Here is a 24,497-nt window from a genome sequence, read left to right as displayed (position 1 = left end):
TATTGTTATATTTTTTGTGGGAATTTCTGATGTCCGCTTGGCCAGATTACTCTTAAAAATACATTTTCTATTTAAATAAGACCAATTAAGTGGACAAATAAAGGATACGTCATTTTGCCAAAAGCTGATTGCAGCATCTACCTTCTGACAGGAATGTTGTTTGTGGCTCAAGATGACTTGATATCACTCATGAGGGATACATTTATATCCCTCTGTAATATGTTTCATATATTATATGTCATTTACATTAGTTTAAATATGGACAATCACTTTTTGGCACATACCGAAAATCTGTTTTTGGCAGATGATCACTTTTTGGCAGAACACCGGATTTCAAAAATAGCGGTTTGGATTTTCGCTCTCATGACTCATCGATTGCTGCTACTGACCAGCCAATCAGTGGCATGCAGTCTGACGATGTCACATTTTAGTACCTGCTGATGTTTTCCTTCAAAGACAAGGAAAAATGAGCCAGAGACAGAGTTTTAAACTATTTGTTTCTGTCATTCAGCAGAACAGGAAAGTAACAGACCCACAAAATCAATGATGGTGAAATCTGTTGTTGCTCTCAAAGGAAGTCATTTAAATGTTACGACTACTCCGAGACTTGACAAGAGAGAGATAGAGAGAGAAAGAGAGAAGGCCACGCCCAACAGCAGTTTGTTTATCAGGGGAAAGTTTCCAACATTTATTCTGTGATTTTACTCATTTGAGACATTTTAATGACACAAAGATCACTGTGCATGACTCAGATAGATTTAAAGAAGCTTCGCTGCAGGATTTTCTCTCTAATATGCAACAACAACAGCAAACTTTATTTATGTAGCACATTTAAAAACCAGTGGTATACCAAAGTGCTTAACATACGAGAGGGTCAAACGTAAGTAGTAGAGAAAGATGAAGGACACGGCAAAGTACATAGTATTTATAATTATTCTCATTTTTGTTTTTCCCTTATTAAAGGTCAGAGGTCACAGTGAAGGCCTTGTGTGTTGTTGGTCTGAATCTCCTGGGCTTCCACCTGCTGGTGATATCGTGTCAAAGCACTTTACAGTGGCACTCACACCAGGCACTATAAGCATTTTTTGAACAACATTGTTTTTATTTTCACAGACTGGACACAAAAATGGAACAGACATGAAGGCAAACAAGAACCAAACACTAGAGACATAAGTAACTAAAACTCAGAGGTTCCCCAAGGCAAGAACCAATCAGCTGAGTAAAGAGAAACAACAGACCATCATTACTTTAAGAACTGAAGGTCGGTCAGTCCGGAAAATTGCTAAGATTTTGAATGTGTCCCCAAGTGTAGTCACAAAAACCATCAAGTGCTACAAGAAAGCTGGCTCATGAAAGGAAGACCAAGAGTCACCTCTGCTGCTGAGGACAAATCCATCCGAGTCACCTGCCTCAGAAGTCGCAAGTTAACAGCACCTCAGATTAGAGTCCAGATCAACGCCACAGAGTTCCAGTTGTTACATTGCTATGTCAACATCAAGCTTTTAGCCTAATAATAAGCAGAGATATTTGTGTGATGATCCAGTGCTGGTCTCAAGAGATGAAGACAGTCTGATCACCTTCTCTACAAAACAAGGTGAGTTTAATGTTATGATTGACTTAGTTTTTGAGGTATTTATGTTACTTTATTTATAATCTGCTTGTATTCCAACTCAATGCTATTATGTGTATGCAACTCTACATATATTATAAGAAAATTAGCAATGACAATCCACAGCAGCTCTGATCAAAACCAAAATAGTTTTTTTTTGCTGGCTTTCATGGGTGAAGTATACATATCCATTTTTTTTTCAAGACATTTCCTATCTTATCTTTCTCAATATTAAACTTTGTATTTTTTTTCCTTTTATTTTTAGCTTAAATGTAAACAACAGCAACAAAAAACAAACTTTAACATTTTATTTTTTCCTGACCAGGAAATTCTGACCTTGGCAGAGATGGAGCAGTTACACGTTAACTTTGACTGCTGAAGTTCCTGAACAAAACAACACTGAAAAGCTGAGGAAAAGCTGAGTTAATATTCCTTAAAGTTCAGATTGCACTTAATGGACTAACATCCAAACTGAAGGCTGCATTAAGGACCTTACGTCAGGGTGAACAGTGTGGCAGGCAAGGGTAGGACCCTAGCTAAGGACTCCGAGACAAAGAATCAACTTAAAGAGGCAGCTTCATCGGCTGTGAACTTACACTCAAAAGTCCAACAAAACGCTAAAGAAGCAAACGAAAAAAGAACTAGAAGCAAAGACTCTGGTGACTATGACTACATTCACAGTACGTTCACACTGCAGGCGAAGCACATCAAATCCGCCTTTTTTGACCCTATGCAACCCATATCTGATCATGGTACATGAACAGCACCAATCCGATATTTTCAAATCCAACCCCGGTCACTTTCGTATGTGGTACTGAGTCAGATACAGTTTACAGTCTAGTTTTAGAAAGCGACTGCTGTTTGAATGGTCATGTCGCATTAGATCTGTCTTTTACGTCACTGACTGGAGCACACAACGACAAACAGAAGAAGACTAAACACTACATACACCTACAAAATGACAAAAGGATGGGAAACAGGTGGGAACACAGCTGGGGCTAATCCGACATGACAAGACAGAGAGGAAGCAAAACTGGATACACTGACACAGGACAGCGGACTATCAAAATAAAATGCGAATACTCCACTCAGAAAGTCAGACTCAAGACATGCAAGCTTGATATGTTGATAGGTGAGAATAAACAAAGATACAAGACTGACTAACTACAGGATCAGACTCTGAGGGAGGGAGAACTACGATCACTAAGAGCTAGAAACTAAACTAAATGATCTAATAATAAAACAAAAGTACAAGCAAACCAAACAGAGACTCTAACCTAACTTAGAAAATAATTTTAAACCAGTAACACAGTCCAAAAACTAAACCCTGGGTCACTGACACTTTATCACACTGGTACATGAAGATAGGTACCAAGAGCAAGCAATGACTCACTTCATGCTTGCTCTTTTCCTAGCCTGTGATGTAACTTTGTAGTCACTTTCATTGTGATTGTCTTATTTGTTGTCTGTGAGCACAAGCAGAGGTTTTTGCTCATGACCATGACCTCATTTTCAGGCGCTTCTTTAACATTTAATGGTCGTGAAATATAACTTTTCTTCTATATTTAAAAGGTAAAGAGCTAAGACCATTTTGAGCACAGTGGAGAAGAACATGTGCACTGAGGTATACGGAATATTGTGTTTATATGTTGTCACTGCTGAGAATTTATTCACTTAGCTGTGAATAATAAGTCTTCGTGAGAACAAGCACTTCTAATTGTACTTTGCTCCTTATTGTCTCTGAAAAGCAAGAGCTGACAAAACAAATCCAGCAAATTCACTTTCATCTTTGAGTTTGGTATAATAGTCTGTCTTAATATTTATTAAATAGGGAAAAATGCCATCAGTCCTGTGCTGAGAGGGCTGTGGTCATCCATCCATCCTGTTCTAATAAACCCACATTTCAGAAACACCTTTAGATCTGTTCAGTTTTATTCATAAAGCACCAGTTAACTGTCAGAAAATCTTGACTCAAGTCCCTTTATATTGTAAGGTAAAGACATTACTATGTTAATCTAGGACAAATGTTCACTCTAATTCACTGATGAAGTGAATGCGAGTGGCTATAACTGACTACATTTCATGGTCATTTCATGGCGTTGTGTGTTTCTGTGTTTTGTGTGTTTCACTATATATGTATACTGCATCATGAATAGACAGACATAAGAGGAGGAGGAAGAGCCAGCAGCAGCTGACAGATGGAGAGAATAGACAGACTGTACCCTGTTTGTGAAGGACTGCTAGGAAAGTTTAAAATATCTAATTGTCTGTCCTGAATCAGTCTCATTAGGCAATGTTCAAATAATTAATAATAATAATAATAATAATACATTTTATTTAAATAGCGCCTTTCAAAGCACCCAAGGACACTGTACAACAGATAAAAACTGGAAATATACACAATGATAAGAATAGAAGATAAAAGTTAAAACATACAGAAATTTAAGAATAGGCAATTTTAAACAAATGAGTTTTAAGGATGGACTTAAAAAGAGAGAATGAACTAATATTTCTGAGGTCCGGGGGTAGGGAATTCCAAAGTCGAGGGGCAGAGCAACTAAAGGCCCTCCCTCCCATTGTGATCAGACGAGCAGAGGGAACAGAGAGAGAAAGAGAAGATGAAGATCTGAGGCAGCGGGATGGGAGCTTCATCTGTAATAAGTCAGAGAGGTACGGTGGAGAGAGAGAGTGAATAGCCTTGAATGTATACAGAATTATTTTAAAATGGATGCGAAATTTGACCGGGAGCCAGTGAAGTTGCTTCAGGATTGGGGAGATGTGGTGGGTAGAAGAAGTCCTAGTAATAATACGGGCAGCAGAGTTCTGGACACGTTGGAGCTTGTTGATAGATTTTTGTGTGAGGCCAAATAATAATGAGTTGCAGTAGTCAATTCTAGAGATAACAAGATTATGGATGAGAATGGCAGTGGCGTAAGGTGTGAGGAAGGGGCGGAGGCGATTAATGTTACGGAGTTGGAAATATGCTGCACGTGTAATATTATTGATATGCGAGTTAAAGGATAATGTGCTATCGAGAATGACACCCAAGCTTTTCACAGAAGGAGAGATAGGGACCAGCGAGTTATTGATGGTGAGAGAGAAATTGTTAATTCTGGATAGCAGTCGTTTGGTGCCAACCAGAAGAAGTTCCGATTTATTGCTGTTGAGTTTAAGAAAGTTGGAGGAGAACCAAGAATTGAGTTCAGCTAGACAGAGGATAAGGGAGGGTGGAGGAAGAGTAGAGTCAGGTTTGGTAGAGAGATAGAGCTGGGTGTCATCGGCGTAGCAGTGGAACTGAATATTATATTTACGAAAAATATATCCGAGTGGAAGAAGGTAGATGATGAAAAGAAGGGGCCCGAGGACAGATCCCTGGGGCACGCCAGTGGATAAAGGAGAAAGTTGAGAAGTGAAGGATTTTAATTGAATGAACTGAGTGCGATCAGATAGATATGATTTAAACCAGGCTAGTGGAGTGTGAGAGAGACCAATAGAAGCTAATCTGCTAAGGAGAATGGGATGAGAGATGGTGTCAAAAGCTGCACTCAGATCAAGAAGAATAAGGATGGAGAGGAGACCAGAATCAGCTGCTATAAGAAGGTCGTTTGTTATTTTTATAAGAGCAGTTTCAGTGCTATGTAGAGGACGAAAGCCAGACTGGAACTGTTCGTAGAGGTTATTATCAGTTAGGTGAAGATGGACTTGTGAAGCAACTATTTTTTCAAGGATTTTTGAGAGAAATGGTAGATTGGAATTGGAATTGTATCATTCCAGTGTTTTCAGTGTGGGAGAAAGTACTCAGGGCCTTCAAGTTACACACTATGAAAGGCAGCAACAAGTTTAATGTCCAGAAACCTAAAGTATGTATCAGCAGCAGAATGGACCTAAAAATAAATGTTTGTTCCAGTTCTATGAAGCTTTGAGTATTTTGGATTAGTAGCACTGCTGTGTTTGTTGCATCATATTGCTGTAATTGTTTATATGCTTTATATATTCTGAGGTAAGTTGATCTATAGTGTTACATCATATTCTATAAGGATGTTATGTGTTTGTAGACTTTCTGCCCAGTTTGACCCATTTAGCAGAAGCCAGCCTGTTTAAGGCTCTGATATCTATTCTGTATGACTTAAAGCAGTTATGACATGGTCTGATTTTCTCACCCAATAAAGGAATATTTAATATATCAGTCTACTCTTCATTCTATCAGAAACAGTTTTCACAGCTCGTACATTTTGTTTTTACACATGTAAGCATTGAGCCAAATTTACTAATGCCAACATATTAAAAGAACAATATTTATCTCTTATGTATAACACATCTATATATCCACTGTCAGAGATACTTGTCTTTGAGTGAAGATTTAAGGTGATAGGAAATATAAATAACTGCAACTTGAATCTTTACTGAAGCTCAGTATTTGACACAGTTCAAGTTCACTGCTGTAATAAATCATAATTAATATAATAACTTTAATATTGGCCATATTATATTTACATTACCACAGTGAGATGATTTTAGTCTCATGAACAACATCAGCTAATTGTTATTTACTAACTAATCTTGAAATGACTGCTCAGTACAGAAATGAAGCCCAACAATCATGTTTTACAGTCCTGTGGTCTCAGCCTCAGATACTCAACTAATCAAAGTGATGTCATAAAAAATGAATGAACAAAAAAACATTTTTTCTCCTTCATTTCTGTCGAACAATGCTGTATGAAATGTTTCTCGCGGTTAGATCAATGGTTGCTAGGCAACCCGAGCAGCGCAGTTCATGCATTTATTACTTCTACACTGGATTACTGTAATTCATTATTATCAGGATGTCCTAAAAACTCCCCGAAAAGCCTTCAGTTGATACAGCAAGAGCACATACAGTGTGTGTGTTGCATTGTTTACATGAATGTGTGTGTTTCCTCTACTGATGAAGAGGATGCCGTACGGAAAAACTAGAGGATTACAGATGATTTTTCTCAGCAATAACACCTGAGTCTCTGTGATGCTGGAACTTTTATTGCGGACAAAAACAAAATCATAGAAACAGGCAGTATATGCAGTACGTGCAGTATATCCAGTAAATCTGATAGATTTAACTGTCTAAGCTGTTTAAACACAGATTTTATATCTAGCATAAAGAACAACAGAGGATCGTGAAGTCCATATTTCAGCCTTTGTTGCTTATCCGCCAGTATTGCTGCTGCTCTGCAGAGGGATAAAGTTCAGGCTTCCTCCCACCACCAGATAGCCCTGCAATAAAAGGCAGTAACAGGTAGTATTGGGTACAAACAGGCTACATCTTACTGAGTGGTAGCAGTTAGTTCAGAAATTCCAGATTTCTGGACGTTGAATTTTCAGATTTTGTCCAGATGAGCAGAATCAACTTTCTGGGATTTCCTAACCTAGATGATTGAGCATTGATCAAAATCAAACTGATATTCATCATGGAACCTCAGATGAATAAATGATGACTCAGCATGTTTTTACTGTGATAGTTTTAGTGTGGTGTAGAGGACTGTTGAATGTTTTGCACGTTAGTGTTCAGCCAGAAGGAAATCAAAGTCACTCACTTCCTCAAATTGGGGCTTTGCATCAACGAAGCTCAGGTCAATAGGAAGAGGGATGGGTATTCCTTCAAGAAACCACTCTACATACACACACACACACACACACACACACACACACACACACACACACACACAGTTCAAACTGTAGTAAAATATCAGCAGAATCAGGTGAGTTTGTATCATTTTGTATGTTAGTGCTTACTGTCCACGAAGTACAAAATGGCTTTAGCAGCACCAACCTGCACAGACAGACACACACACTTGTTATTATCATGTCTACTGCTATGGAGAAATGGCTGTAATCTACTAGAGCATTGTCTTCTTACCACAATTTTTCCAATGATCTTTTGAGTTTCAACATTACATCTGAAAAGGTTTCACTGTAAATTATTACAATATACAATAGTACAGAGTACAAATGAATATACAGAGTGTACCATAACGTATGTGAGTGTGTATTTGTGTTCTTACTTTGGTGTTTTAACGACCGGAATGAGGCGGCTTGCTTCGAATTTGACATTCATATCAAGTTTGCAGGACTACAGAAAAACAAAGTTTGATCATTTCTGCATATGTGGTTGAGTCACACTTCCAAGTAACTCGCATTCAAACTCTGTGGTAGCTTCAGCCAGCTCAGACAGGAGTTTCCATATAGATATTCACAACAGAAAGAGTCTGACAGTAGGCTGTTACAGCTGTGTGAGTTGTCAATTTTTTACATTTAGTCAAACTTTCACAGTAAAACCATCAGAGCCATCTTTGAGCTGCTCTTTTCTGCAGAGTATCATGGATGTTCAGACACATGTCAATGGGTCATACTGAACGAATCTTAGAAGTCTGATTTGCAGTAGCTTATGAATGTGTTTCTGTCTGATGTATGCTCTTTCTCATTACTTTTAACTTCAAGGAGTGTTGTATAACTCTTTTATTGTTGTGGTTTGGTAAGTAGTAACATCAGGCTGCAGTGAGTGATAAAGTAGTGTCAAGGTTAGCTAACATACTATCTCTATATTGGTTGTGTTTTGTACCCAGCTCTTACAGTAAACCTGCAGATAAAGTCTGATGCGGAGTTAATACCAGCACAGAGTTTGCTTATTTGTTAAACGCGGGATCTGCATATGTGCTCACCACATGAACACTTTGTTGACCCTCAGATTGTGTTTCAATATCCACAGTGGCAGAGAGTCCAGCCTTACTGATTTGAATGATTGGAGCCTCAGTCAGCTTCACTTTCAAAAGACCCTATGTATATTATAAAAATGTTGTTAACAGTTTATTTTTCATGTAATGATGTTTGATGATGAATGAAGTTTAAGGTGAAATATATTTGAATCTCTAACAAATTTTTTGTAGAGTTTAGTACCGGTTGAATTCCCACAGCTCCCAGGAGAACATTAACCATGCTTCTCAGGCCTTCAAGCTGTAGAGAAAAAGATAGGAGGAGATCAGAAGAGAGCTTGGACCTTTGTTAACATATTTGTGTGGTATTACTGCTTTGACTAAAGAAATGGATCCTTAAAAAAAAGGGCAGAAATCCTCCACAATGAGTTTTGGTCAGCCATTTGTAAATATACTATATTGCCAAAATTCATCCATCCAAATCATTGAATTGAGGTATTCCAATCCATTCGTGAAATTGCGTCACGAATTGGGAACAACAGAAACAGCTACAGACCTCCAAATGTCATGTGGCCTTCAGATTAGCTCAAGAACAGTGTGTAGACAGTTTGATGAAAGGGTTTAATGGCCATGAGCTGGATCCAAGCCTTACTTCACAAAGCACAAAGCATCAAATGCAGTCGTGTAAAGTATTGATCGATCATCGCCAGTAATGGGAATAATGGTGTTTGTTGTGGAAGTTTACTAACAAAGGCTGCAGACAAGATGAGCCGTTAAAAAACCAACACCTTTATTTCCCATGCATGAGGAGAGACGTCAGTCAGGGTGCACTGAGGCTACGTCCACACTAATGCGTTTTGGTTTGAAAACTCAGCCTTTTCTCTTTTGACCTCCCGTCCACACTGAGGGACGGGAGGTCCCTCAGTGTTTTTCCTCGCGTTTTCGAGAGCGTTTCCAAAATGCTCTCGAAAACGCATACATTTCAAAACGGAGGTGTCCCGTCGCAGTGTGGTCACTCGAAAACACAGACTTTCTAAAACAATGACGCATTTTAGTCATGTGATGCAGTCATGTGACCAATTAACCCAAGATAGCGGAGTGCATTATACAGCAGCTGTTTTGATTGCTCTCAATTTTGACTGCCCTGAAAAAGATTAATATCAGTTTGTACATGCTCCAGATAGCTTTTCTTCAAATTCTTTAAATCTCACTCGCTTTTGCGCATGCGCCGGACTGGAACGTAAGCGTTTTCGGCCGTTTCAATGTGGACGCACAACTTTGTGAAAACGACTGAAAACGCTAGTGGAGACGTGGAGCGTTTTCAGACAAAAAAACGCCGTTTTCAAATCTATCCGGGCTAGTGTGGACGTAGCCTGAAAGTTGTCTCTAACAATGAACAGTTCAGGTCCTCTTTAAAACCATTGCAGTACAAAAGCTTTCACAGTTATCGCTCATACCTTGGATCTAACAGAGGATTCTACTACCTGTGGAGCTGATCCCCGCACGCTGGTTCCTTCCTCTGTGAATGCCCCCCACCACCTTCCTGAGATAAACTCGCCCGGCTGAATACTATAGTTACGTTTATTGTCTGAGGACAGCACTAGCAAACGCTCTACTTGCCTCCAACCCCCCCCCCCCAAAATGAAACATGGAAAAATGTACTATGTGGACCAATCAAAAATGATATGGCAACATGGCATTTGGTTGTTTAGGAACAGGGGGGAAGTTTTACGAATGACAGCAGCGAAAGAGCGAAAGGAAGAGAGAGAGCAAGTTTTGAGATGTGAGAGATTTGTGACGTTTAGCGTGTTTAGAGTGTCTAGTGTAGTAGATCGTTTTGTTTTGTGTGTCAAAACAATGAATGGACTGCTGAATGTCACAGTTGCTGCCAAAAAGCCACCAAAGGCAGATTACAGCGTAAACGCTGTCTCCAGGGGCAAAAGGGAGGAGTGATACATCTCCTGCTGTCAGGCCTGCAGGTATCAGGCTTGTAATGTTTTCCTCTGTTTTATTGTGGACAGAAATTATTTTTTGGAGTGGCACAAATAATTTGTTTGACTTCTTTTTTGATGCAGAAAACCTGATTGTTCTGTAAATAGTTCTATCTAAAGGTTCTATCAGGTGTTTATTAGCTTTTCTCACCTTTGGAACGTTAACTTCAAATGGTCCCGATTTGTAGATTGCCATGGCGGCCCCATTGAAGAAGAACTCAGAGATGCCCACATAGACCATATGGTTAGTCTCTGTGAAAACTGGTTCTATGCCTGCCTTTATTGAATTAGTGTCCACATCCTTCCCGTGTACAAACATTAAGCCCTGAAACACACACAAAATGATGATCTTTACAGAGTAGAAACAGAAACAAGCAAAATAAAACCTCGAAGTCATAAAATCATCAAGGTGATCTGCCCAAGAATCTCAACGCAAAAGATGATTTCATTGTATCACATTACTATTAACCCAGATGCTAAGATTCTTTCCAACAGACTTAATGTTGTCCAGCAGGGAAACAACTGATGGTGGCATTTGTTTAACCTGGTGTCCACTGATAATTTTCTCTGATTTGTGTGAGATTTTTTATTAGATGTCAAATTTTCAACTTCACAACAGCTGGCATCAAGAAAACCGAACATGCCAGGGTCACTACACCTTAAAGTGCTCTGATTTCTAACCAGGTGTTAATGTCTGTAGGGTTATGTTCAGTCAGAATAATTTAGTGTTTCTCTATATTACCTTGAAAGACATATCAAGGCTCCTCGATGTCACTGCAATATCACTGCTCAGGGAGTAGTCCAGGTCTAATTGGCGGCCTTCATGCACAGTCCTTATCATGGACAAGTCCTTCAGCTTGTTATTTATCATAGGCTGAAGAGCAGGACAGATCTACAGACACAAACACTTGTGAACCACACAGATGTTATAAGATCTGCAAAAACCAGATTAGTACTGAAAAAGGAAAAAAAAAGTCTAATATGGGTTGACAGTAGTTCAGGAGGAGAGCAGTTCATTCACTAATTAGATGGTTGGCTATTCAATCCCTAGCTTCGCTGGTCTCCACGGGGGTTGGCAGTCCTTACACATTTGGCTGTCACTTGGTGTTCGCTCTCTCTGCGGTAGAGTATCATGTTCTATTCCTGTTTCAAAACACGGTGGTGTTTTTGAGTAGCTTATCTGCATAGCAATTAACAAAACTTTTAGATAACTTATTTTTTCATAGTATAATCTTCATTTGAAGCACACTCTCTGTGTACTCACTCCCACCTGGGCCTTACACACACAAACCACCTGCAACTCAACACCTCAAAGACTAAGGAACTGGTTGTGGACTTCGGGAGGTCTAGAGCAGGTCCACTGCCGGTTCAGATAGAGGGGGAGGAGGTGGAGGTGGTCAACAAGTACAAGTACCTCGGACTGTGGGTGGAAAATAAACTGGACTGGTCATGCAACACAGAGCACCTGTATAAAAAATTCCAAAGCCGACTGTACTTCCTCAGGAGGCTGAGGTCTTTTAACATCTGCAGGAAGCTCCTGAGGATGTTTTACCAGTCGGTGGTTGCTGGAGTACTTTTCTATGCTGTGGTGTGCTGGGGGAGCAGCACAGCAAAGAAGGACTCATCAAGGCTGGAGAAACTGATCAGGAAGGCTGGCTCTGTGGTCGGCATGAAGCTGGACACTCTGGTGACAGTGGCAGAGAAAAGGACATTAAAGAAACTGATGGACATTATGGACAATGCTGGGCATCCTCTGCACACGGCCATTAACAACCAGAAGAGTCTGTTCAGTGACAGGTTGCTTCTCCCCAAGACAAGAACTAACAGACTTAAAAACTCCTTTGTCCCACACGCCATCAAACTGTTTAACTCCTCTCTGGAGGGGAGAGGGAGGGGAAACAGGAGGACAAAGGAGGGGGGAACAACTAAGCTGTAGTGCCTCTTCACCTCACTGTGCAATACCTTTTGTGCAATACTTTTGTAAATAGTCAACGGTGCAAATAGACTCAATACTTGAAATGTGCAATTCACTTGTATTTTTATTTTTTATTTTTTATTCCTATTTATTCTATTTATCCCCTTCGTATATTTTATTTATATTGTCTCTGTATTTATATATATGTGTGTGTGTGTGTGTGTGTGTGTGTGTGTGTGTGTGTGTGTGTGTGTGTGTGTGTGTATATATATAATATTCTGCAACTCTGTAACTTCTGTCGGTGCTGTGCTTTTTTGGAAATCGAATTTCCCAGAGGAACCCACCCGAGGGATTAATAAAGTTCTATCTAATCTAATTTAATCTAATCTTACACAGAGTTTCTGTCTGATTTCTCAGACGTTTTATCTGATTTAGTTCTCAGCTCAGATAAAATAATTATTGTGAGTGATTTTAACATCCATGTAGATGCTAAAAATGACAGCCTCAACATGACATTTAATCTGTTATTAGACTCAATTGGCTTCTCTCAAAATGTAAAAGAATAACAATAAAAATTTGACCTCCTCACTACGTACGACTCTGTAGCTCCTGTGAAAACTAAGGCCTCAAATCAGAAGTACCTGACTCCGTGATATAATTCTCAAACACGTAGCCTAAAGCAAATAACTCGTAAGCTGGAGAGGAAATGGCGTGTCACAAATTTAGAGGATCATCATTTAGCCTGGAGAAATAGTTTGCTGCTTTATAAGAAAGCCCTCCGCAAAGCCAGAACATCTTACTATTCATCACTGATTGAAGAAAATAAGAACAACCCCAGGTTTCTCTTCAGCACTGTAGTCAGGCTGACAAAAAGTCAGAGCTCTTTTGAGCCAACCATCCCTTTAACGTTAACTAGTAACTAGTAACTTTCATTACCATTGATATTTGTTTAGACTCTTTTTCTCCAATTGATCTTTCTGAGTTAACTTCTATAATTACTTCCTCCAAACCATCAACGTGTCTTTTAGACCCCATTCCTACAAAACTGCTCAAAGAAGTCCTGCCATTAATTAATTCTTCGATCTTAAATATGATCAACCTATCTCTAATGATCGGCTATGTACCACAGGCCTTCAAGCTAGCTGTAGTTAAACCTTTATTCAAAAAGCCATCTCTAGGCCCAGCAGTCTTAGCTAATTATAGGCCAATCTCCAACCTTCCTTTCATATCAAAAATCCTTGAAAGAGTAGTTGTCAAACAGCTAACAGATCATCTGCAGAGGAATGGTTTATTTGAAGAGTTTCAGTCAGGTTTCAGAGCTCATCACAGCACAGAAACAGCTTTAGTGAAGGTTACAAATGATCTTCTTATGGCCTCTGACAGTGGACTCATCTCTGTGCTTGTCCTGCTAGACCTTAGTGCAGCGTTCGATACTGTCGACCATAATATCCTATTAGAGCGATTAGAACATGCTGTAGGTATTACAGGTACTGCACTGCAGTGGTTTGTAGAGTCCTCTTCACACACTGAGGTTAATTAGTTCCACAGGATTCAGTGCTAGGACCAATTCTGTTTACATTATACATGCTTCCCTTAGGCAGCATCATTAGAAGACATAGCATACATTTTCACTGCTATGCTGATGACACCCAGCTCTATCTGTCCATGAAGCCAGATAACACACACCAATTAGTTAAACTGCAGGAATGTCTTAAAGACATAAAGACCTGGATGGCCGCTAACTTTCTGCTTCTTAATTCAGATAAAACTGAGGTTATTGTACTCGGCCCTGAAAATCTTAGAAATATGGTATCTAACCAGATTCTTACTCTGGATGGCATTACCTTGGCCTCCAGTAACGCTGTGAGAAACCTTGGAGTCATTTTTGACCAGGACATGTCCTTCAATGCACATATTAAATAAATATGTAAGACTGCTTTCTTCCATTTGCGCAACATCTCTAAAATTAGAAATATCCTGTCTCAGAGTGACGCTGAAAAACTAGTTCATGCATTTATTACTTCCAGGCTGGACTACTGTAATTCCTTATTATCAGGATGTCCTAAAAACTCCATGAAAAGCCTTCAGCTAATCCAAAATGCTGCAGCAAGAGTACTGACAGGGACTAGAAAGAGAGAGCATATTTCTCCTGTTTTGGCTTCCCTTCATTGGCTTCCTGTTAAATCCAGAATTGAATTCAAAATCCTGCTCCTCACATACAAGGTCTTAAATAATCAGGCCCCATCTTATCTTAATGACCTTGTAGTACCATATCACCCTATTAGAGCACTTCGCTCTTGCTCTGCAGGCCTACTTGTTGTTCCTAGAGTATTTAAAAGTAGAATGGGAGGGAGAGCCTTCAGTTTTCAGGCCCCTCTTCTGTGGAACCAGCTTCCAGTTTGGATTCGGGAGACAGACACTATCTCTACTTTTAAGATTAGGCTTAAAACTTTCCTTTTTGCTAAAGCATATAGTTAGGGCTGGACCAGGTGACCCTGAATCCTCCCTTAGTTATGTTGCAATAGACGTAGGCTGCCGGGGGATTCCCACGATGCATTGAGTTTTTCCTTTCCAGTCACCTTTCTCACTCACTATGTATTAATAGACCTCTCTGCATTGAATCATATCTGTTATTAACCTCTGTCTCTCTTCCACAGCATGTCTTTTATCCTGTCTTCCTTCTCTCACCCCAACCGGTCGCAGCAGATGGCCCCGCCCCTCCCTGAGCCTGGTTCTGCTGGAGGTTTCTTCCTGTTAAAAGGGAGTTTTTCCTTCCCACTGTCGCCAGAGTGCTGCTCATAGGGGGTCATATGATTGTTGGGTTTTTCTCTGTATCTATTATTGTGTGATCTACTGTACAATATAAAGCACCTTGAGGCGACTGTTGTTGTGATTTGGCGCTATATAAATAAGTAAGACTGAATAGGATTGAATTGAGTAGAGTGCTCTGGAACGCACACAGAGTCTTTGCAGACTACTAAGGATCAGACCTCTATCATTATGCAATTGATTATATACCTCTAAGCATATATGATTATATCTTTCTAAGCATCAATGATAATCCAACAATATAAACCTGACATTTCCACCCTGTATTGTCATTTAATAAGCCTATGTAGTTTATATAATCTTAGCTCTACACCACTTGTAAACATGCTCAGTGCATGCTTCATTTCATACACAGGTATTAGCCTTGGCATCCATATGATTGTTGGGTTTTTCTCTGTATGTATTATTGCAGGATCTACTGTACAACAGTTGCCTTGAGGTGATTTGGTACTATATAAATTGAATTGAATTGAATTGAATTGAATTGAATTGAAGTGAATTGAATTGAATATTTGGAAAAATAAATTATAAGTATTTAACTGAAGGGTATTTTATTTGTGTTAGTTCTTTTATTTAACTTGTAGTTCTAAATTGGAAGATTATCCTGATCTTGAAATATAAAATTAAAATTAGATTTTATTATTTTTCGTCCTCACAATAAGCGTCACACCCATTAAAACGCCGTGCATTTATCGAGACTTCCAACTCCAGGTAGGCAAAGTATGGAGAATTGTAAGAAAAGAAAAATATCTGAAGAAAATAGAACATTTAATGATGCCTGGGCAGATTTATTTGCATTTACTTCTGACAAGAGTGGCCTACCAGTATGCTGAATTTTTGGATTGTCGATCTTCAGAGCTTGGTACGCGGTGTCCTTTTCGAGTTTTTCTTTGACTTTTAACCTATAGTTTCTTGTCTTTTTATTAAAGTGAACTGAGGATGCACCAGTAGCCGTGGGACCTTCAGTGGTGGCTCGTTTTCCCCACTTCCTTTGTTGTACAGTGCCTGGTGTATAGACTAGACTTTTTGTATGGTTTTCTTTTGGTCCTTAGCTACTGGTAAGTCTAGTTTCATGTATAGTTTTATGTAATCCAGGACAGTTATAGGACAGGCTGTGCCACAGTCAGCTTTTATTGTTTCATCCTTTGATTTATTTTATAAATACAAATGCAGAGATTGACATTGGAGCCAATCTGCCTCATTGGTGCATCCTTTAACTTGTGCAAACTTTTTAAGAAGATTTTATTTCCTGGGGGGGGGGGGGGGGGGGGGGGGTTCATTCAGACTGGCTTAAGCTGTGTTTCAGTTGGAACTGACCTTCTTTTTGAAGAAATGCTTGGTCAGCCTTTTGAATAAGTCCAAAACCTTCCTGAAAAACAAACAAATTTCAGAAATCCTATCATCCATCAGCAGGACTGGTCTAACAGACTGTTGATCCGCCAGCTGATGTTTCATGTTTCCCTGAGGATTAAGTCGAGAAACCGATCCTAAGTCATATTCTTGCTTTGATTTATTAACAAATAGCTGACATTTCAATCAGCCTCAGCTACAACAGCTGGATGGTGTTTTCGCAGAGAAAGAGTATTCCGACTAAATAAAAATTCATTTTTAAATTTGTTTGATTCACAGAGAAGTAGGAAGCCCCTGTTCTTAGTCTTGTTACCCTATGAAGCCAGTGGACTTTGTTTTGATGGTATCGGCACTGATTTTGCAGTCCTCTTTTCGTATTTCAACATTCAGGTGTCCTTTTGGGTTTTGGTTCATTCTCACTAGGATCATGGCTCTCACGCCTTCTCCAGTGAAGATTGTCGTACCTTTGTCAATCCTGTATAGGAAAAGACAAAGAGAGGGCTGACATTTTTTTTCTTTTTGTGATGTTAATGCAAACACCAATTACACTGTAGATTGGATGATATTTTTTTCTTTGTTGTTGTTGTTGTTTTTTCAATGCTCCTGTCACATCTGAGATCTGAGGAGACTCTCCTCAACAACATCAAATCATCTCAGCATGAATGTTCTGCGTTTATTAAACCAATCTAGTGCGAGTGCCATAAAAGCAGATACAGTGTGTGTGTAATACAGAGATAAAAATGTATATTCATTAGGGGTGCAACGATATTCGTATCGATATTGAACCGTTCGATACAGTGCTTTCAGTTCGGTACGCATATGTATCGAACAATACAAAATTTGTAATTTATTTTATCAACTTTCCTTCTGACGATGCTGTCTGTGTTGAGCGCTCAGTGAATCTGCGTTCGACTACTCCGCCTAGGGTCGACAGTGCAGCCTAGGCGGAGTAGTCGAACGCAGATTCACTGAGCACTCAACACAGACAGCATCGTCAGAATCTCCTTACAACATGGACCTCCCCCACTCTCATTCAGATCTGGCGTTTGGAATTATTTTGGTTTTCATGTGACGTATGACCCTGAAGGTAAGCGAGTCATGCACTAAAGTAAAACAGTATGTTGGATGTGCCATGCAATGCTCAATTACATGGGTGGGAGCTAGCGTGTTAGCGCAGTTAGCTCGTTAACGTGTTGGCCGTCTAGCCACATGCACGGAGCGATCGGCGGTAGCTCGTTAACGGAGATTTGCCGTGTTGTGGCGTTAAGGTCATTTCAACGAGATTAACCTGAAAGCACTAGTGGGAACACAACGAATATGACTGCACATTTACGCCGACACCATCCTAGTGCAAAGACAAGTGGAAGCAGAAAAAAAACAAGCAAGCATGCGACTAACTTTAGCCGAGTCATTTAGACAGCTGTTAGCACATGATTCTCCTTATATGTTTAATATGCTGCTGAGAATATAGCCCAGAAGAAGCGGATAGTATAGCTTTTATTTTGGAAAGAGACATTTCTCTGTAATAAACTCTCTTTTCCAAAGATGAGTGATTCCTCAATCAGATACAGGGCTCGCAATATCGCTAGCCCGACGTCCCGGAGCTAGCGATTTTTTTCAGTCGGCTACCAAAATCTATCTCTTCCCTGCCCGTCGGGCTATTGTAGGAAGGAAAAATATATGTCAATGCTTTTGCATTCTTTCGGAAATGTAGCTGGGTAATTATGTCATTGGCATCGGTGAGCCACTGTCAATATGTGACATATTGAAATCGCGTTTGAATTTGTGCTTGTTTTTTTGTTTTCACTTTGCAATCCCGCGAACTGTGTATAGAGAGTGACAGCACTGATTGGTGAGTGATGATAATTTGTGCACCAATTCCTCTGACATCGTCTTATTAATTGTTAGCTTACTACGCAAACATGACAAGTGAAATCTCCCGCAGCAAGCTTAAACATGTGAGAGGTTGATCGCGCAGAGAATCGCTGAGCTTATGTGAGTGCGTGTGTAAAAGCAGCAGGATTTATATTTGACTACAATGACCTGGATGACTGAGAACCTTCACAGACAGATATATATTTTAGTTCTGCTGAGCCAAATAAGACAGGTCAGGGTGAAGAAGTGACAGCCAAAGAAAAGCTTACCACAAAACGGAGAAGTTATGACAAATCAGACTATAAGGCGAAAAGAAAGTGCAGCTTTATGGTTTCATGGACAAAATTATTTCTGTGGCTGCAATATGACGAGCTAAATAACCAGGGCTGCACATAAGTGGTCCGCAGGTGCGCATTCGCTGTCAAAATAAAAAACACGCACAAGGGTTAGGGTTAAATTTAAAAACTGTACTTTTGAGTTAAAATATATATTTATAATTTTAATAAATGACCAATTAAAAAGGCATGAACATTTTTTTTGTATCGAAAAAATATCGAACCATGACACCAAAGTATCGAACCGAACCGTGAATTTTGTGTATCGTTGCACCCCTAATATTCATGTGGCACACCACATAAAATCAGGGGCAAAAAAGACTAAAAGCTCTGCATTCATACAGAGATACTTAAAGATAAAATCTGCATGTCCAGCTTAGAGGAGACCCCATTATCAACTAAAATTAAACTACATGACTCTCCATGTTAAACCATGTTAAAGTAATGAATGTTGCTGTAAATATACTGTTGTTGTCTTCAGAGACTGTATCAAAGAGCATAATTTTCTTGACTATTAACAATGCTGAAGGTTTTCTGCAGGCAGAATCTGATTAGCTCTACATTGTTTGCACACATCAGACATAAAATGAGAGGTTTAAGAGCATTTACACTGTTGTAGTTGTACGTACTTGAACTCCTTAAAAAAATGCACATTTTTTTCTCGTTGAAGTTCTAGAGCAAAGTTCAGGTCCTTGATTTCAAACTGGAGACCAATGTTTTGCTGAAATTTTAAATCCACCTGAGTAGGATCAACTTGTAGTTTAGTAAGGGTCACGCTGTGAGGAGGATAAAAATATATTGTACTATAAAATACTTAATAACATGTATTAACCGTAAATTAACACATTTACATTTTCAAATTAAAATGAAGAAACAAAATAATAATAACCCATAGAAACAATAACTTATTTTTACCTTTTGATTAGCAAATCTTTTTTTTCTATTTGGAACTGCTGGTTAACCAGCCCCTTTAAGTACATCAGACCAAGATCCTTCACTGCAAAACACAGTAAATGTACTACAACTTCATATGCTGGTGATACAGCAAAGACATATTAAATAGTAAAATAGTCTTTTCTACATATTAAAAAATGATAAAGGAAACCTACCAAAGATTGAAGGGCCAGAATCTGATGAAGCTAACATCATAAATTAAAGTGCTAATCGCAAAAAAATTACTAGTATTTATTTTAATAATAAATAATAGTATAATAACAAAGCAATTGATAATCAATGGCATTCCACTGCTGATGGTTGACTCGCCAAGTATATCATATCTGATATATCAGTTTTGTGGGTTTTTTAAACTTCTACGTCATCAGTGTGACTCACCGAAATAGCACAATACAGTTTTTAGCATGAACATTTGCAATAAATTGTATTTGTAATGCCAGATGTAGCAAATATGATACAAATGAAAATTCATATATACAAAATAATATTTAATTATTTTCTTAATTCTTAAAATTCTCAATAAAGTCTATTTTCAAAAAAATTGAACTTTTCTGGCAAGTATTTCACAGTTCAGGCTTTAAATGGTTAAAAGGTATAAGTGTTTATTGTGTTAGTGCAGCTCTTACAGACCTTACCTTTTTCCGTGATTCGTACTTTGATGCCGGGGGGAGGGGCAGCAGTGTCAGAGGAAATCAAAGACACCAAGAAGAAGAAGTAAACCAAACTGGACTTCATCCTGTGCCAAAAACCTGAATCATCAGAAGCAAAATGGAGCCAGGTTATTCTGACAGAATTATGTGTTCAGCGCTGAGAACAGCCATAAAAAGTAAGCTAAAGTATGCCCAAAGTCAAATCATCCAGTTAAACTTTCAGTAAAACTTTATCTAAATAGAACCAACTGAAAACAATATTTTCAGATAGTTATATATTTATTATTGGAGAAAAGATTCAATATCCTGCCTGAATTAATCATTTGTTTTTTTTGTTTTTTTACTTAATCTAAACAGCCACAAACACAACATCCTGAAGGCTTTGTTTGTTAATTATTCATAATCCAACGTCACTGCTCAGGTAGTAGCCCATGTGGTGCAGATTTGAAGATATAAACATGCTTAATAACTCATCATTCAGGATGACTGAAACATTTCACCTGGTACAACTAATGAAAAAAAATGTGGGGAGTTTCAGCTTTAATTCAGTGAGCTGAACAAAAAGATTGCATGTAAGTGTGAGGAACTAAAGCATTTTCAACACAGTCTGTGACCCAGCATTTTGAGTTTATTTTATATTTTTGATTTTCCTATATTAAGTTTGTGATAATATTAAGTTCCTGTCTTATTATTTAGTAAGCGTTTAGATGAGTTTTATTCTTGTTTTTGTTTCGTCGATTTCTCCTGTTTATGAGTCTTTCCTGTCTTCTGTTAAAGTCTGTCTTGTCCTCTGTTTCAACCGTTCATTCAATTTCAACATGGATATCTCAAGCCCTGCTTAGAGCTGGGCGATATGAGATTTTTTCATATCACGATATGTTTTTTTCATTTCAGGCGATAACGATATCTATTACGATATAAGCCACATAACTATATTTGTAAGATTTAAATGTGCCGTTGCTCACAAGTAAAATGTGAAATAATCAGCAGCTTGTTTTTAAAATATTTATTTCCCATAATAAGTTCAACAGGGTAGATGTACTTAAGGAACATGAGACTTTTTCAGATAAATAAAGGCAAATATTGCAAACTACACAAAAGGCAGCCGCTAAAGCGTTTAAGTTTCAAAATAGAACAAACGAAACAGACTAAATTGTCAATTCCACTTAGAAACAAAATATTAATTCTAAAAATAAATCTTAGTTTGTTTTACAGAAGAACAGACAAAACTGACTAACTTTTGTCAATATCAAATAAACTGAGAACTAAAAGGAAATTCTCAATCTCTCCTTGTTGTATAGCTTAGCTTTTCAAACAGTTTTAACAGTTACTTTAGTCTGACAAAAGCCGAATGACGAATTAGCGCTTCCAGTCAGAGACTGAGGCTACGTCCACACGTACACGGGTATTTTTGAAAACGGAGATTTTCCGTTTTCGTTTTAAAAAATAATCCCGTCCACACATAAAGGCAGAAATGAAGGAAAACGCTGCTATGAACATGCCAAAGCAGCAGGTGGCGCTAGATTCCTAACCGTGCAGAAATGTTGGCCAATCAGAAGTCTAGAAGCCTCGGTGGGAAAAAGTAAACAAAGCTGCGGCATAGAAGCAGAACCGAGTCGTATGTGTGGAGGGACAGTAACGTTGTGTATATGTAAGCATTTAAACACTGCAGAGAGTAGAATTAACAGTAACAGTATTGTAGAAATTCATTTCACCGAAACAATAACGTGGCACACAGTGTGACGCATGCACCAGTTTATTGTATTTCCAGACTTGCTTTCGGCACAATTTACAGTGCACGCTACTCTGTTTTTTGTCAGACTTGAAATAGCCGAAATACCTTCACACTACGGAACTTCTATGGCTCTTCCATTCGACAATCTCTCCGGCATTGGAACCATCATCTGTTTTCTCTTCGGTCACGCTCGGTTGATTTTTCTAGTCGGCACACTCATTTCCTCCATTACGCGCTGGCTCCATTACCAGCTGGCTGCTTCCCAAACAAACACACGTGCGGCTTGGCACTTGTGCTGTACGTAACAAGTCATGCGACGTGACGCTGCGGCTGTGATTAGTTCGGCTCTGCGCTACTTAATTTGGATTGGCTGGCCTTTTTTTTTTTTTTTAAGAGGACAAGAGCGGCGAGGTCTATCGCGATAGCTTAATTTCTCTATCGAGTAAAAGTTATATCGCGATACATATCATTATCGTTCTATCGCCCAGCTCTAGCCCTGCTGCAGGTACATCCACCGAGGGCTCAGGCGAAACTTCAATACCGACGACACTAACTCAATAGTGTCCATCTGGTCAAGAACTCGTCGTCCTTCAGGGAAGACTGACCGGGCTGTTGACCACAATGTGCTGGCCCACCTAGTTAGGTCAGCTCTCATAACTGGTATTACCCACTCTTACCTTAACACTGGAATTGCTCATTCGTCTTTGAAAACTGCTTATGTTATTTCAATTCTCAAAAAGCCTGGTGCAGATCCCAATAATTTTGATAACCTTCGCCTTATATCAAATCTCCCCTTTATTTTGAAAATCCTTAAGAAAGTTCTTGCCTGCCAGCTTCACTCATACCTCAATGACCATCTCTATGAACAATTTCAATATGAATCCCCCCCCCCCCCCCCCCCCCATTCTAGTACAGAAACTGCTTTGTTAAGGATTACTAATGACCTTCTGATGGCAGCTGATTGTGGTCTTTCAACCATTCTCATTGCTCTCCCCAACAAGCCCCATATTACCCAATTTCTTCAACAGCTCCACTAATTGCCCATAGAAGCTAGGATAAATTTTAAAAATGTATTTCTCACATTTAAGTGCATCCATAACCTTGCCCCTGCTTATCTGTGTGATCTTCTTCATATCACCACTGTTTCCCGCTCTCTCAGATCTTCATCTGCCATTAATCTTGTTGTTCCTTCTGCTCATCTTATCACAATGGGGAACAGAGCCTTCGGTCACTTTGCTCCTCGGCTTTGGAAATCACTTCATTCAGTCATAAGAAATATAGACTCGCTTACTTTATTTAAATCACAGCTCAAAACACATCTGTTCAAAACACTCTGGAAGGCACACAGAGTCTTTGCAGACTACTAAGGATCAGACATCCTATCAATACTCAGTCGATTATACAGTATACCTCTAAGCATATATGAGTATATGTATCTAAGCATAAATGACAATCCAACAATATAAACCTAACAAGCTCTTTTCTGACAGAGAATCTGGACTCTGACTGAGATATGGACCTAACAGTATCCTTTTCTCTCAATGGAAATGCAGTAAAAGGCAATTATTTCATGTAAGAATGAAGAAAAGAGTTCAACTGATGCTGAGTGTTACATTTTGACTTTCACAGCTGGTGTTACCTAACATCATGACAAAGCTTAATTTTATCATTATGTCATAGAAAGAATGAATATGGGTACATTTATATGGAACAATAACAGAAGTGTAAATGTAGCAGCTCTAGAAATTCCTGGTCTTCAAGAAGTTTGACACTCACAGAGTGTATTTTAATACACGTAATATATAGTTTTTAAATATATATTTTTTACCTCAAATTGTCTGAAAAAGCCAAAGCAGGTCAAGATGAAACAAAAACATGTAAATTAAAAAACATCTCTTAAAGTTTAATGGTACTTTATTTCAGCTTGTTTTATTTCTCATTATTATAGGTGTTGTGTCTCTATGAGTGGTCTAGAGTTTGAAGTTGTGTGTGTGTCCACATCAGGTTTTAAAAACTGATCTGATTTAGCTTTTACATAACACATAGTACATTGAGCAATTTTTTTTTTTTTTACAGAAGTCTTGATCAACAAAACTCATATGGTTTTACTATTTCTAGTATTTTTTTACTATGTTTTTAAAGTAATTTTAACTATATTAAAAAAAAACAACCTTGCTTTATTCTTAGAGACAAGTTAAAAATAAAGCCACCTCCATTAATTCTTCAAACAGAATAGAAAAAAGAGCAAGAAGTGTTACCTGTTGCTGTCGTTTGCAGAGTCTCCAGCAGCTGATCAGAAATTCCCCAAACCCCCTGATACTTATACAGGCATTTTCCTGTGCATACTAGAGTAAGCACCTGCAGCTTTATGACCCTCAACAGTTTGACTAAAGAAAGATATGATGTCTGTGGGATCACTGCATCATTCCAGTACATTCAAATTCCAGCTGCTGCTACTCTGGCTGTAGTTCAACAATTTACATACTGGATATGCGATATCGCTTACTACTTTAACTGTTCAGTTACACAGCTGGTGTTAGCTAACTAACACTAATATGGAAGTTCCTCCAT

At 38.7% G+C, this 24,497-nt stretch overlaps 2 protein-coding genes across 2 annotated transcripts; both read right to left on the bottom strand.

Moving 5' to 3' along the window:
* Positions 1–6,606: 6,606 nt before the first annotated feature.
* Positions 6,607–11,171, bottom strand: LOC146713255 (phospholipid transfer protein-like). The gene is made up of 9 exons (XM_085452665.1): positions 11,026–11,171; positions 10,435–10,608; positions 8,537–8,593; positions 8,302–8,415; positions 7,645–7,712; positions 7,500–7,539; positions 7,376–7,412; positions 7,177–7,253; positions 6,607–6,856 (listed from the first exon to the last, which is right to left on the bottom strand). The coding sequence occupies exons 1-9, from the start codon at positions 11,152–11,154 to the stop codon at positions 6,788–6,790; spliced, it is 765 nt and encodes a 254-aa protein (XP_085308791.1). The 5' UTR covers positions 11,155–11,171; the 3' UTR covers positions 6,607–6,787.
* Positions 11,172–16,329: 5,158 nt separating this feature from the next.
* Positions 16,330–24,225, bottom strand: LOC146713254 (uncharacterized). The gene is made up of 6 exons (XM_085437763.1): positions 24,185–24,225; positions 20,177–20,290; positions 19,503–19,584; positions 19,217–19,363; positions 16,691–16,852; positions 16,330–16,396 (listed from the first exon to the last, which is right to left on the bottom strand). The coding sequence occupies exons 2-6, from the start codon at positions 20,274–20,276 to the stop codon at positions 16,330–16,332; spliced, it is 558 nt and encodes a 185-aa protein (XP_085293889.1). The 5' UTR covers positions 20,277–20,290; positions 24,185–24,225.
* Between the last annotated feature and the right edge of the window lie 272 nt (positions 24,226–24,497).

Source organism: Copadichromis virginalis, linkage group LG3 (genome assembly GCF_057382275.1).
Source record: "Copadichromis virginalis isolate Kocher_CV1m ecotype Utaka linkage group LG3, C_Virginalis_male_GT1.1, whole genome shotgun sequence".
NCBI classification, from domain to species: domain Eukaryota; kingdom Metazoa; phylum Chordata; class Actinopteri; order Cichliformes; family Cichlidae; genus Copadichromis; species Copadichromis virginalis.
Note: the sequence above shows the minus strand (reverse complement) of the source record. Positions and strands in the feature narration are given on the sequence as shown.

Excerpts from the sequence above, each read along its gene's own strand:
- LOC146713255 (XM_085452665.1), bottom strand. The coding sequence starts at position 11,154 with ATGATAAATAACAAGCTGAAGGACTTGTCCATGATAAGGACTGTGCAT. Across the intron at positions 7,713-8,301 it reads GTCAACAAAGTGTTCATGTG|TCCTGCAAACTTGATATGAA; the intron begins GTGAGCACATAT and ends GTTTTTCTGTAG. Across the intron at positions 7,413-7,499 it reads AGATCATTGGAAAAATTGTG|GTTGGTGCTGCTAAAGCCAT; the intron begins GTAAGAAGACAA and ends CTGTCTGTGCAG.
- LOC146713254 (XM_085437763.1), bottom strand. The coding sequence starts at position 20,276 with ATGAAGTCCAGTTTGGTTTACTTCTTCTTCTTGGTGTCTTTGATTTCC. Across the intron at positions 19,585-20,176 it reads AGTACGAATCACGGAAAAAG|TGAAGGATCTTGGTCTGATG; the intron begins GTAAGGTCTGTA and ends TGTGTTTTGCAG. Across the intron at positions 19,364-19,502 it reads AAAGATTTGCTAATCAAAAG|CGTGACCCTTACTAAACTAC; the intron begins GTAAAAATAAGT and ends TCCTCCTCACAG.